The sequence below is a fragment of the Bufo gargarizans genome, chromosome 6 (assembly GCF_014858855.1).
Source record: "Bufo gargarizans isolate SCDJY-AF-19 chromosome 6, ASM1485885v1, whole genome shotgun sequence".
NCBI lineage: Eukaryota > Metazoa > Chordata > Amphibia > Anura > Bufonidae > Bufo > Bufo gargarizans.
The window spans coordinates 7785424-7799951 of record NC_058085.1 but is presented as its reverse complement, the minus strand read 5'-3'; the positions used below and the strand labels follow the sequence as shown (position 1 = coordinate 7799951).

The 14528-nt window shown below is 49.1% G+C and overlaps 2 protein-coding genes across 5 annotated transcripts in view; one reads left to right on the top strand and one right to left on the bottom strand.

Moving 5' to 3' along the window:
- Window positions 1-300: 300 nt before the first annotated feature.
- Window positions 301-9575, bottom strand: LOC122940004 (E3 ubiquitin-protein ligase TRIM39-like). 4 transcript variants are annotated; one of them, XM_044296284.1, is made up of 3 exons: window positions 7917-8918; window positions 6509-7818; window positions 301-1443 (listed from the first exon to the last, which is right to left on the bottom strand). In XM_044296284.1, exons 2-3 carry the CDS (start codon window positions 7797-7799, stop codon window positions 1151-1153), a joined length of 1584 nt encoding a protein of 527 aa, XP_044152219.1. In that variant the 5' UTR covers window positions 7800-7818; window positions 7917-8918; the 3' UTR covers window positions 301-1150. The 4 variants fall into 4 exon arrangements, with proteins under 4 accessions (XP_044152219.1, XP_044152217.1, XP_044152218.1 ...); XM_044296282.1 differs by lacking the exon at window positions 301-1443 and adding an exon at window positions 9471-9575 and having other exon boundaries at window positions 5366-7818; window positions 7917-8027; XM_044296283.1 differs by lacking the exon at window positions 301-1443 and adding an exon at window positions 9397-9513 and having other exon boundaries at window positions 5366-7818; window positions 7917-8027.
- The window catches only part of TBCD (tubulin folding cofactor D), a 118109-nt gene continuing 113079 nt past the window's right edge, over window positions 9499-14528 (top strand). Inside the window, exons 1-4 of the mRNA XM_044296277.1 lie at window positions 9499-9637; window positions 12818-13014; window positions 13862-13912; window positions 14171-14268. Of these exons, the coding sequence (XP_044152212.1) occupies window positions 12843-13014; window positions 13862-13912; window positions 14171-14268 (321 nt within the window). The 5' untranslated portion in view covers window positions 9499-9637; window positions 12818-12842. The remainder of the gene's footprint in view (window positions 9638-12817; window positions 13015-13861; window positions 13913-14170; window positions 14269-14528) is intronic.

Sequence of the window (14528 nt, the reverse complement as noted above, 5' to 3'; positions counted from 1 at the left end):
CTCATTTACTCTTTTCTTCAATTGTTCATCTAATAACCCTTATCTTTAATTTATTAAGAGGTCATAAACATTTCTTTAAATGACATTCTTATCAGTAAGATGAGAACTGAGCTATAATGGGGGGTTACAAGGTCAGAGAGCAGAGATAAGGAACCCATCAGGTGAGCTGGCTGACGGAGCAGAGATAAAATCCAGATCCCTCTATTAGAGCATCTAAGCCCTGTACAGAGAAAATGGCGCCATATTTAACAAATTATTTTTAGCTCAAAATGAGTACAATGCAATAATAATACAAAAATATAATTGACCCCAAAGGTGTACATAGCTTTAATGATCGCTCCTCCCCATACTGTGGAGATCGCTGATGGAATGACAATCGCCTGTTGTATCGCTGTATGTAATGCAGCCATAAAAGGCTTCACATATAAAAGGAAAGGCATAAAAACTGGACAGAGGAACCAAACATATTGAAATTAATGGTAAATGCACCAATGGTTACTCATAGTGCACAATAAGGTAGCGCCCTACAAACCACCGCCTAATGGAGAATCTGCGAATGGCCACACATTCAGGCTGCAGCAGAGGTGTCAGAGATTACAGAAACAATGGAGTTTGCTTTGTTATTGCATGGGAGATTTGGAAACCAGGCAGCACGGCCAGCTCAGCTGTTTCTGTAATCCCACCACCTCTGCTTTTATTCGCAGGATGGATGTGGCTGGACTGGATGGAGGAACGTTTGTTGTCAAGGCAGATGTGGGTTCCAGAGGCGAGACCCGTATCTATTGGACATTAACGGCATATATCATGTGGGATACCCTTTTAAGAAATTAGTTGTAGGGGAAATACACTAATATGAGACATGACAGAAGATGGCGTCCTTGTAGGTCCATCACCTCTGTCACTGGAAAGCAAATTGTGGGCCCCTCATTGCTGATTTCAACGGTGGGATTGTGGGATAGTAAATCGTCGGGGTTGGTCAGCGACGGGAATCTCAGTCTACTGTAGTTCTAATAGGTTTAGTCTAAAGCAAGATGGTTTCTTGTATTCAGGAATTCACAGGGTTTTCGACTCGCTACCAATCAGATCTTCTGACCTAGAACTTTACAAGTGGTAAAGCCCACAATAAACCCTTCCATATGCCACCTGGATCCTAGCTCCTGATCGTCACCCACTCATCCCATATGTAGAAGGCAGCATGAAGAGGCTCGGTAAAAGCAGCAGTGAAAGTGTGCAGGTGTCTAACCGGTTCACACAGCTCATAGAAGGACAACCGTCCAACCTCATAATCAAGATATATCACTAATCTCTGACTGGAAGCCTTGCCGGGTAAGTGGATACCCTTCCCGTGATGCATCACTGAATAATGCTGCTTCTTTGATTTGGACCTGGATAAACACCAGGACTTCTCGTTGCTCCCGATGTACGACTGGTCCCCTGTTCTGCCTATACTATCCCCTGTTAATTTTTTTTAACCCTCAATTGATCACCCACTAAGCATTCTGTATTCAGAATGCTATTATTTTCCCTTATAACCATGTTATAAGGGAAAATAATAACATCTACACAACACCGAACCCAAACCTGAACTTCAGTGAAGAAGTTCGGGTCTGCGTACCACAGTCGGTTTTTTATCACGCGCGTGCAAAACACATTGCACCCGCGCGATAAAGACTGAACATCGGAACGCAATCGCAGTCAAAACTGATTGCAATTGTGTACCTAATCGCGCGGGTTTGCCGCAATACACCGGGACGCATCCGGACCTAATCCGGACACGCCTGTGTGAACCCAGCCTATATCTGGGTAGTTGAGGTCCCCCATAATAACCACCTCATGATTTGCCGCCTCATCTACGGTACATCTTTCACAGTAGCTTTAATTTTCTTTCCAGTATTGACATCCGGTAAAGGGTCTCAATACCGGAAAAAACGCATCAGTTTTGTCCTAATGCATTCTGAATGGAAAGCAATCCGTTCAGTATGCATCAGGATGTCTTCCATTCTGTCCCTTGTACGGTATTTGACCAGGCAAAATACCGCAGCATGCTGCAGTATTTTTTCCGGTCAAAATCCCAGAACACTACCGCACTCATTAAAATGTATTAATGCCGGATCCAGTACCAAGTGTTCCAGAAATTGAAGCATCACCGGATCCGGTTTTCCGGTCTGCGAATGTGCAGTTCTTTCTAGCTTTGAAAATAATATATACCGGATCCGTTATTCCAGATGATACCGGAAAGACAGATCCGGTATTTCAATGAATAAGTCTAATGGATCCGTACCTGGAAAAAAAAAATATCTGTTTGCATACGGATTTCCGGATCCGGCAACGGAACTGCCTGCCTGATTCTAATAACGCTAGTGTGAAAGTACCCTTAGAAGTAGATTTTCTGTGGACTCTGGTATATTAGTTTTTTTTTCTATCCCATTTTATCGCCCAGTCTGTCTAAAGCGATCCCTCGTCCTCATACTGTGGAAGTGATTGCTGCATTTAAATGAAGCTCTTCACCCCCATTGAAAGAGCAGCCAACTGTCAGGTAGGATCGCTTCACTCCCAACAATCTGCTGCTCGTCAGCCCAACCTGCGGCTGTTGACCAGGTGCATAGGTACCTGATGTACTCCTAGCATTAATTAATGCTGAGAGCAGCAGATCGTTATGTTCCCAGCTGGCGGCCGTGAAGAGCACTCAGGCAGCCCCCTTGGCAGCGGCCAACCAGAAAATTTCCCATAAGGGTCTATATCCAGTCTATCCCTGGGGTAGGGGATTTAGTTGCAAAATATGTACCAAAAATGCAGTGTGAACAAGCTCTTGGAACTACAGACCTCACACATCTTTGGCAGACAGGAGAATACTCCACCTGGTAGAATAATCTACACTCATGTTTCGGTCTGGACAAATGAAATAACACACTTTTATATGGGGCCAACCATGAAATCAATGTATTGGAGTACAACAGGTCAACAGAAGACAAAGGCCATACATAAAAGAAATACCTCGCCTGAGGAACTGAATGGCCACTGGCCAGATCTTGAATCCGGCCTTTATCTGGACAACTTTAGATCAACATTATAAAGGGATTTTCAGAGACTTAGATACTGACGGCTTATTCTCAGGAAAGGTCATAATTAGGGATGAGCGAATCGACTTCGGATAAAACATCCGAAGTCGATTTGCATAAAACTTTGTTTGAACACTGTACGGAGCGAGCGGTCTGTACAGTATTAGAATGTATTGGCTCAGATGAGCTGAAGTTATTACTTCACGAAGTCTCACGAGACTTTGCATAGTACCTTCAGAAATTGATTTATACTGAAAAAAAACCATTTCCCGAACTCGGCACGGCACACAAAACACTGGGGGAGATTCATCAAACTGGTGTAAAGTAGAACTGGCTTAGTTTTCCCTGGCAACCAATCAGATTCCACCTTTCATTTTTCACAGCTCCTTTGGAATCTGATTGGCTGCTATGGGCAACTAAGACAGTTCTACTTTACACCAGTTTCATAAATCTCCCCCAGTGTGCTTCCAGTTCTGTTCCAGTACCAGCCAAAACAGCTGATCGGTGGGGGTGCTGGACGCCCACCAATCTGATACTGATATCTATCAAGAGGACAGGCTATCAATATCATAAGCCCTGGATAACCTCCTGTAATGAAAGACAAGATAACACTTTGGTTGAACCCCAAAAGTAGTAGTCAAGAACATTAAACAGTTGAACATAATGTGATCGTAAACCGATACAAGCTGCCTGAAGACCAGACAAATGAAAAACTATCTCAAATCAAAGCATAAGCGAATATAAAAAACTGTTTCATACAGAGCAAAAACAACAGTGTAGATGGCCATGTTTGGCCATCAGCTATTGGTCCCAAATCTGCTACTGATACAAGTCTGCTTTAAAGGGGTTGTGTCTCATCACAGACAATGGGGGCATATCACTAGGATATGGCCTCATTGTCTTATAGGTGCGGGTCCCACACCTATATCGCGAACGGTGCCCCGGAAGATGGTGGCTGGAGGACTCTGGTCCGGCCACCACCAAGCCGGCTCCACATAGAAGTGAATGGGAGTGCACCGCGCATGACCGGCCACCTCTTTACTTCTATGGGCTGGACGGAAATAGCCGAGCCAGTGCTCAGCTATTTTCAGCGGTCCCATAGACAATGAATGGAGGGCGGCTACGCATGCTCTGTACGTCCTCCTCACCTTTCGGAGCTCTGTTCTCGATATAGGTGCAGGTCCCACCTCTGGGACCTGCACCTATAAGACAATGTGGGCCTATCCTAGCGAGATGCCTCCATTGTTTGTGATGAGACAACCCCTTTAAGGGTGTATTAGACACCTCGATGCTGCAAGCGTTTCCTCCGGGAAGTCAGGTAGCTAGCAGAGGAGACCGCTGCCATTACATGCATGGGGAGGAGCAATGGCTATGCCATCGCTCGTCCCCATGCAGGACAGTGGTGTGCCGTTCATCGGAGGCCGTATAAGACTGCCAGATGATCGCTAACGAGTGTTCACAGGAATGCTCGTTAGCGATTATCGGGCAGAAAATCTGCCCGTCTAATATACCCTTTTGTGGACATACAATTAAAAAAAGCTGGAGAGATAAGCAGATGAGAACCCTCTGGCACCACTTATCAAAAATAGGAACAAAAGGGTCAAAACAGCCATTGTTATCTTCAGAGGCGACTCTCAGCTGAAGTTCTACTAAGCCCAATAGACATTACTGGACATTGTAGCAACTACATCATTGCGCTTTGATGAAAGATATCTACTGGTGGGGCTCCGAGAACTAAAGGCTGTATTAGACTGGCAGATAGTCTGACAGATCATTGGTAATGAGCGTTCGTAGTACAGTAGCGCTTGTTAGCGATGATCTGGCAGTGTAATACTGCCGCAGATTACCCGATGAAACGCTCGTCCATAGGCCAATCACAATCTTTCGCCAGGTTTAAAAATCATTGCTTGCCGGTGGCAGATCATGCCATCTATTCACACTCTGCTGCCGGCAAACTGGTCAACTGGCAATTTTTTTTTTAATGATTGCATTTTACTAATTTTGGGCTCATTTACTCTTTTCTTCAATTGTTCATCTAATAACCCTTATCTTTAATTTATTAAGAGGTCATAAACATTTCTTTAAATGACATTCTTATCAGTAAGATGAGAACTGAGCTATAATGGGGGGTTACAAGGTCAGAGAGCAGAGATAAGGAACCCATCAGGTGAGCTGGCTGACGGAGCAGAGATAAAATCCAGATCCCTCTATTAGAGCATCTAAGCCCTGTACAGAGAAAATGGCGCCATATTTAACAAATGATTTTTAGCTCAAAATGAGTACTATGCAATAATAATAAAAAAATATAATTGACCCCAAAGGTGTACATAGCTTTAATGATCGCTCCTCCCCATACTGTGGAGATCGCTGATGGAATGACAATCGCCTGTTGTATCGCTGTATGTAATGCAGCCATAAAAGGCTTCACATATAAAAGGAAAGGCATAAAAACTGGACAGAGGAACCAAACATATTGAAATTAATGGTAAATGCACCAATGGTTACTCATAGTGCACAATAAGGTAGCGCCCTACAAACCACCGCCTAATGGAGAATCTGCGAATGGCCACACATTCAGGCTGCAGCAGAGGTGTCAGAGATTACAGAAACAATGGAGTTTGCTTTGTTATTGCATGGGAGATTTGGAAACCAGGCAGCACGGCCAGCTCAGCTGTTTCTGTAATCCCACCACCTCTGCTTTTATTCGCAGGATGGATGTGGCTGGACTGGATGGAGGAACGTTTGTTGTCAAGGCAGATGTGGGTTCCAGAGGCGAGACCCGTATCTATTGGACATTAACGGCATATATCATGTGGGATACCCTTTTAAGAAATTAGTTGTAGGGGAAATACACTAATATGAGACATGACAGAAGATGGCGTCCTTGTAGGTCCATCACCTCTGTCACTGGAAAGCAAATTGTGGGCCCCTCATTGCTGATTTCAACGGTGGGATTGTGGGATAGTAAATCGTCGGGGTTGGTCAGCGACGGGAATCTCAGTCTACTGTAGTTCTAATAGGTTTAGTCTAAAGCAAGATGGTTTCTTGTATTCAGGAATTCACAGGGTTTTCGACTCGCTACCAATCAGATCTTCTGACCTAGAACTTTACAAGTGGTAAAGCCCACAATAAACCCTTCCATATGCCACCTGGATCCTAGCTCCTGATCGTCACCCACTCATCCCATATGTAGAAGGCAGCATGAAGAGGCTCGGTAAAAGCAGCAGTGAAAGTGTGCAGGTGTCTAACCGGTTCACACAGCTCATAGAAGGACAACCGTCCAACCTCATAATCAAGATATATCACTAATCTCTGACTGGAAGCCTTGCCGGGTAAGTGGATACCCTTCCCGTGATGCATCACTGAATAATGCTGCTTCTTTGATTTGGACCTGGATAAACACCAGGACTTCTCGTTGCTCCCGATGTACGACTGGTCCCCTGTTCTGCCTATACTGGGGTAACACACTCCTATCATCCAGTGTCCTAATTTGCTAACTTCCACTTCCCAGTAATGGCGCCCTGATGAGAAGGTTCTGGTGCTCAGAACCTGACAGTCCTCAAATCTTTTGAGAGATTCTGGATATTTTTGATTACTCGAATAACTAGCGGTTTTCAGGTCGGTTGAGATGTGCACATAATTGGCAACTGTATCAATATCTAGCAGTAGGTCCGACACCTCCACAATATGGAGACCCTTCTTGAAATGTGCTGCTATATTGGCCAACCCCGTATGTAATGTCATGGAGGTTAACACTTTATCCAGATCAGTCACATATTCAAACGATTTACTGGCTTGTCTTTGGTCTTCGTTCCCTCGTTCCTCAGCACCATGAAGGCCATATTTCTCAGATTTGCGTTCTTGGAGGAGGGTTAACGGATCTGTCAGGAGACACAGCTCCTCAATGTGGGAAATCTCTCTGGACAGCTCTTCCTTCTGTGATTCTATCTTCTGGATAAGTTCGGAGACCGAGGCAACCACCTGATCCATCTGCCTGGAGATCTCACCTAGCACACTCTTCTCCAGGTCTTCAAGAAGTCTCCTGATGTATTTAAATATGGAAGCGACTCTCTCCGATTCTCCAGCCGCCTTTTCTTTAACTTTCAGCTTTTGTCCTTCTAGGTTCTGGACTCGTTTCTCAGTCTCCTCTCGCTTTGAGGTCAGTTTCTCCAAGATGTTTATGAGTTTCATTCTTTTCTTCTCAGAGACCTCGTCTATTGGTTCTACCTGGTGTCCTTTGTGTTTTCCAGCCAGGCAGCAGGTGACACAGATACAGGTGGAGTCCTCGGTGCAGTAGTACTCCAGCATCTTCTTATGGGTGGAACATTTCCGATTCTCCAGGGAAGCTGTAGGTTCTATCAAGATGTGATCACCCGACTTGCTGTGTTTAGTCAAGTGCTTGTCACACAAAGAAGCTTCGCATTGTACACAGGTTTTAACGGCAGGTACGGAAGAGTCGCAGTAAGTGCAGAAGATGCCAACCGCTTCCCCCTCATCCTGATTACAGTGGAAACTCTGAGCTATATTACGGAGAGCTAAGGTTTTGTGCAGTGCCGGACGTTCCGGAAACTCGGTTCTGCAGTCTGGGCACGTGTAAACACCACCGCCATCCTGGGTATGCAGCACACGATCGATACAGGCCCAGCAGAAGTTGTGGCCGCAGCTCAGGGTGACGGGATCCGTGTAGATGCTCAGGCAGATGGAGCAGCTCAGCTCGTCTCTCAGTGCCGCAAACGCCATTGCTTTCACGAATATGGTCCTATTAAGAAACCACAAGTCTCATTAGTGGCCAAATGCACATTTCAAGAAGTCAGATGTCCTACAAAGACTCCTCAGGTAGCACACAATACTACTTACACCAACAATAATGCTGAGTTCGGCAGCTCTTGCACCTGGCGGGTAGGTTGCTGAGTTCTCAATGATGACAACACACGGGATCTTCAGTCTCAACAGTCGCGGTAGTCAGACCTGAAACAACGACGCCTGATTACACTGATCCCTCAGCAAGCCATTGTCAATCTATCAGCCGTTTCATAAACACCGATATCAGATTACTAAGTCCCCAGCTGGGGATCAGGCTACCAGAGCTCACCGTAACGGCACTGCCAGATACGACTGTGTACTCCTGGATCTCCGTTGACTTTAATGGAATCTGGCTGCTCCCTGGCAAATATGCTGGCAATCGGCCAGACAGAAACCTTTGTTGTCCGGCCTAATCCCGGCATATTTGCCGGGTCTCCACCAGATCCCATTATAGTCAATGGGGATCCAGCAGTACACAGTCGCAATGCCAGATGAGCTCCGGTAGCCCCCGAGGTCAGGCTACCCAAATTCAAACGCAACTCTAAAGGGGGCCTTACAGGAACATCCACTACGATCTCCCCCAAATACCACCGCCATTTATCCAAGTACATAATATACTTCAATTTTGGATGGGGTATCGCCGTCCCATAAAGTAATGGCGTATCGCCACCCCCTGAGAATGAAGGGGCGCACATCCGATTCACGACTATGGTGCTTTCAGACGCCTCCGTCCGCACACAGGGACGCTATGTGGCCGCGTTTACATCTGCGTCACAAGACGAAAACCTGACAGACTCTCGTATGGTCAGTGGGGTCCCTCGCCATTTGTGTCCACCATCTGACGGCTCCGACACATCCGTTATTTACAGAACAGATAAAACAGATAAAAGCGACGAGGTGATCGCGGCCCAACAAGGGCATCTTCCGAATTGACCGCGTCCGTCACACTGACCGTTTTTCCCGTACCGCGCTCGCCTGTGAGATATTAGCCTTGGGCCTCTTTCACACTGGCGTGTGCGCCCCGTGGTCGTGCTGCGGCCCGCAAATGCACGAGCACAGCCGCCGCAAGTGAATTGGCATTCAAGTGAATGGGTCCGCGATCTGGCCGTTCCTCAAAAAGATAAGACATGTTGTATCTTTTGCGGAACATTTTGTGGGCATTCCCTCACGCTGGGCTTAAATGTCCAGATAACAAATAGGGCGCTGTATGGCGGTGAGTCTAGGACCAGATTGTACGGCACGATGGCGGTATACTCATATATATATATATGGGCGTGAAATGTGGCAATGATTTATGAGGTAAAAGACCACATAAAATGGAGTATATTGTGTTCCCCACATATGTGACATGTTCTTCAGTCCTGTCAGGACGTGAGGTGGACGTTGCCCATAGCAACAAGCAGAGCCCAGCTCCAGTTTCTAAGCCGCGCTGATTGGTTGCTAGGGGTAACCGCTCCCGGTGCACGGCTCTAATTTCCCGCGCTGCTCCTCTCAGAGATTACGGCGTCACATAGAACATCACACACAAACGTACAAAACACGGGAAGACAACGGGGGAGAAAGTCGGAGAGCAGAGACATAGCGGCGACAAACACACAGAACGAGTACCGGAGGCTGCGGCCTGAGGACCTGTGACGCAGACACTGCAGTCCGCGCCTTTCTGTCCCTCTCCAGGACCCGTAGTTGTTCTGCTGTCAGAGGGAGCTAGGATACCGGGCGGTCACGTGGTGCAGAGAGGACTCGGGCGGAATCAAGGCGCATCGCTGCCCCGACACGTACGTATGTGCTGCACCCCCTTGTACGTATATACAGTGACCCTATAACTGTATATACCGCACCCCCTCTGTCTCCTGTATGTATATACCGCACCCCTCTGTCTCCTGTATGTATACACCGCACCCCCCTGTCTCCTGTATGTATATACCGCACCCCTCTGTCTCCTGTATGTATACACCGCACCCCTCTGTCTCCTGTATGTATATACCGCACCCCTCTGTCTCCTATATGTATATACCGCACCCCTCTGTCTCCTATATGTATATACCGCACCCCCCTGTCTCCTGTATGTATATACCGCACCCCCCCTGTCTCCTGTATGTATATACCGCACCCCTCTGTCTCCTGTATGTATATACCGCACCCCTCTGTCTCCTGTATGTATATACCGCACCCCTCTGTCTCCTGTATGTATATACCGCACCCCCCTGTCTCCTGTATGTATATACCGCACCCTCTGTCTCCTGTATGTATATACCGCACCCCTCTGTCTCCTGTATGTATATACCGCACCCCTCTGTCTCCTGTATGTATATACCGCACCCCTCTGTCTCCTGTATGTATATACCGCACCCCTCTGTCTCCTGTATGTATACACCGCACCCCTCTGTCTCCTGTATGTATATACCGCACCCCTCTGTCTCCTATATGTATATACCGCACCCCTCTGTCTCCTATATGTATATACCGCACCCCTCTGTCTCCTGTATGTATATACCGCACCCCTCTGTCTCCTGTATGTATATACCGCACCCCTCTGTCTCCTGTATGTATATACCGCACCCCCCCTGTCTCCTGTATGTATATACCGCACCCCTCTGTCTCCTGTATGTATATACCGCACCCCTCTGTCTCCTGTATGTATATACCGCACCCCTCTGTCTCCTGTATGTATATACCGCACCCCTCTGTCTCCTGTATGTATATACCGCACCCCTCTGTCTCCTGTATGTATATACCGCACCCCCCCTGTCTCCTGTATGTATATACCGCACCCCTCTGTCTCCTGTATGTATATACCGCACCCCTCTGTCTCCTATATGTATATACCGCACCCCTCTGTCTCCTGTATGTATATACCGCACCCCTCTGTCTCCTGTATGTCTATACCGCACCCCCTCTGTCTCCTGTATGTCTATACCGCACCCCCTCTGTCTCCTGTATGTCTATATCGCACCCCCTCTGTCTCCTGTATGTCTATACCGCACCCCCCCCCCTCTGTCTCCTGTATGTCTATACCGCACCCCCCCCCCTCAGTCTCCTGTATGTCTATACCGCACCCCCCCCTCAGTCTCCTGTATGTCTATACCGCACCCCCCCCTCAGTCTCCTGTATGTATATACCACACCCCCCCTCAGTCTCCTGTATGTATACACCGCACCCCCCTGTCTCCTGTATGTATATACCGCACCCCCTCTGTCTCCTGTATGTATATACCGCACCCCCTCTGTCTCCTGTATGTATATACCGCACCCCCTCTGTCTCCTGTATGTATATACCGCACCCCCTCTGTCTCCTGTATGTATATACCGCACCCCCTCTGTCTCCTGTATGTATATACCGCACCCCCTCTGTCTCCTGTATGTATATACCGCACCCCCTCTGTCTCCTGTATGTATATACCGCACCCCCCCTCAGTCTCCTGTATGTATATACCGCACCCCCTCTGTCTCCTGTATGTATATACTGCACCCCCTCTGTCTCCTGTATGTATATACCGCACCCCCTCTGTCTCCTGTATGTATATACCGCACCCCCTCTGTCTCCTGTATGTATACACCGCACCCCCCTCTGTCTCCTGTATGTATACACCGCACCCCCCTCTGTCTCCTGTATGTATACACCGCACCCCCCTCTGTCTCCTGTATGTATACACCGCACCCCCCTCTGTCTCCTGTATGTATACACCGCACCCCCCTCTGTCTCCTGTATGTATACACCGCACCCCCCTCTGTCTCCTGTATGTATACACCGCACCCCCCTCTGTCTCCTGTATGTATACACCGCACCCCCCTCTGTCTCCTGTATGTCTATACCGCCCCCCCTCTGTCTCCTGTATGTCTATACCGCACCCCCCCCTCTGTCTCCTGTATGTCTATACCGCACCCCCCCTCTGTCTCCTGTATGTATACACCGCACCCCCCTCTCTGTCTCTACTGTATGGGGTAGACTGCGCCCCCCCCTCTGTCTCTACTGTATGGGGTAGACTGCGCCCGCCCCCCCCCTCTGTCTCTACTGTATGGGGTAGACTGCGCCCGCCCCCCCCCCTCTGTCTCTACTGTATGGGGTAGACTGCGCCCGCCCCCCCCCTCTGTCTCTACTGTATGTGGTAGACTGCGCCCGCCCCCCCCCTCTGTCTCTACTGTATGGGGTAGACTGCGCCCCCCCCCCCCCTCTGTCTCTACTGTATGGGGTAGACTGCGCCCCCCCCCCCCCCTCTGTCTCTACTGTATGGGGTAGACTGCGCCCCTCTGTCTCTCCTGTATGGGGTAGACTGCCCCCCCCCCTTTCTGTCTCTCCTGTATGGGGTAGACTGCGCCCCCCCCCCCTCTGTCTCTACTGTATGGGGTAGACTGCGCCCCCCCCCCTTTCTGTCTCTCCTGTATGGGGTAGACTGCACCCCCCCCCCCCCCCCCCTCTGTCTCTACTGTATGGGGTAGACTGCGCCCCCCCCCCTTTCTGTCTCTCCTGTATGGGGTAGACTGCGCCCCCCCCCCCCCCCCTTTCTGTCTCTCCTGTATGGGGTAGACTGCGCCCCCCCCCCCCCTCTGTCTCTCCTGTATGGGGTAGACTGCCCCCCCCCCTCTGTCTCTCCTGTATGGGGTAGACTGCCCCCCCCCCTGTGATCCCATACTGGTGACCTTTCCTGAAAGTACAGGAAACCCTGGAAAACCCCTTTAAAGGTAATGTCATTCCAGTATTTATTTTTTTAATTGGAAACTGCTAAAATAATAAAATGGCGTCCCTTCCCTTACCAGCCCCAGCGACGCCACTCCTTCCTCTCCTCCAGGCTGCAGCCAGTCGCTGGCCTCAGCGGTCCCAGGCCGTATCCTTATGATTATTGGGGTCATTTTATTTTAGCAGTCTACTTTGATTCCTTTGCGTGTGGGTTTGCTTTTCCCGGGTGTGTCCTTGGTGGCCTCGGTTATTCTTGACTCCTCTGTTCTGCGCGATGACAGGTCTCCCCGTTTGCCTCCAATCAAGATGGCCGCCGATGGCTCAGAGCGAGAAGAGAATGGCGGGCAGGAAACGGTGTCCAGCGGGAACGTCTTGGAATTGTTCTTGGAGAGTAAAGAGACTCGAGAGCTGATTGTCAGCCTGCGGGACACGTATAAGGAGCTGGTCAACCGGGAGGTCTGCACACAGAGGTTTATCGGTGAGCGGAGGGTCAGCCTCACACCCAGGACCGGTCCCATGTTTTATGGCTGCTCCCTATACACCAGACATCCGCCCCCCCCCCCCCCCCCCCCCCCCGGCCTCTTCTGCTGCAGGTGCCGCTCGCTGCGCTGTGTCCTGATGCCATCCTGCCTCATGGATATGTTCACTGCTGCAGCATAGTCGGGACACAGGAGCGTCCTGAGGAGCGGGATCTCTGTCTGGTCTGGGGTCTGGTTAATCTAGGGATTTGGATCTGATTCGTATAGGGCAGAGATCCCCCCCCCCCCCTTCTCGGTGCTCCAGCTGCTGCAAAACTACAACTCCCAGCATGTACACTTGCTCGGCTATTCCCGTTACTCCCATAGAAGTGAAAAGAGGCTTCTGGGAGCTGGAGTGCCAGAGGTTGCGGACCCCTGATATAGAGAGTCTGGTCGGATTCATTTAGGGGTTCGAGTCTTGGGGGTCTGATTCATTCAGGGAGACCGGTCCGGGGTCTTATTAAAGGAGTTTTTCGGGATTTTAATATTGATGACCTGTCCTCGGGATAGGTCATCAGTATCAGATGGCACCACCGCAGATTGAAGGGAAGGCTGCGCCCTTCTATTCAACCACCTGATCGCAGGGGTGCCTGGATTCGGTCCTTAGGACAGGTCATCAGTATTAAAATCCCGGAAAACTCCTTTAATTTAGGAGATTTTGTCTTGGGACCTGATTCATTTAGGGGTTCCAGGTCGTGGTCTGATTCATGGGGGTCCGAATCATAGGGAAGGAGGGGTTTGATGCTAGGTCTACAACGGGGGCCATGGTCTCCCTCCCAGGATGACGTGTCCTGTATTATCTTGCAGTGATAATGGACACCTATCAGGAGCAGCCTCATCTCTTGGATCCACATCTCGGTGAGTTAACCCTCTCTTCCCCAATTCTCACATACAAGGACGCCCATCAGTCTGCAGATGCGCACACACACACACACACACACACACACACACACACACACACACCCATCATTGGCCTACCACACCCATCATTGGCCTACCACACCCATCATTCCCAGACAGCTGTGGAGGAGATGCAGTGATCAGAGCGGACCCCCAGGTGGCGCCAGTGCAGCACGCTCCTATTGTGATGCCCCCATGCTTTGTGTTCTCTTGCAGAGTGGATGCTGGACCTGTTACTGGATATTGTCCGAGACACGGCCTCTCCACCTGTTCTCATGCATCTGGGATTTAAGTTCCTCTATATTATTTCCAAGGTAAGCTTGTGACCCGGTGCCTGTTCAGTAAATAACAGTCTGCCCCGTGGTCACTAGAAGCCGACTGGCCACTAATTACCACCGTTTTCACTGGCGTCTTCGGGACTTCCCATAACCCTGAAGTCACCAGGGATCTGGCATAACATGTCGGGGGGCAGAGAGTGATATGTTTTTAGTAGCATACTGCATCAGGGACACAATAGTAATATTAATAATAGGACATTATGACAGCAGTAGACGGGGTGCACACCCCACCGACA

Bases quoted from the DNA above. Each gene is read 5' to 3' on its own strand.
- LOC122940004 (XM_044296282.1), bottom strand. From the start codon at position 7,799: ATGGCGTTTGCGGCACTGAGAGACGAGCTGAGCTGCTCCATCTGCCTG.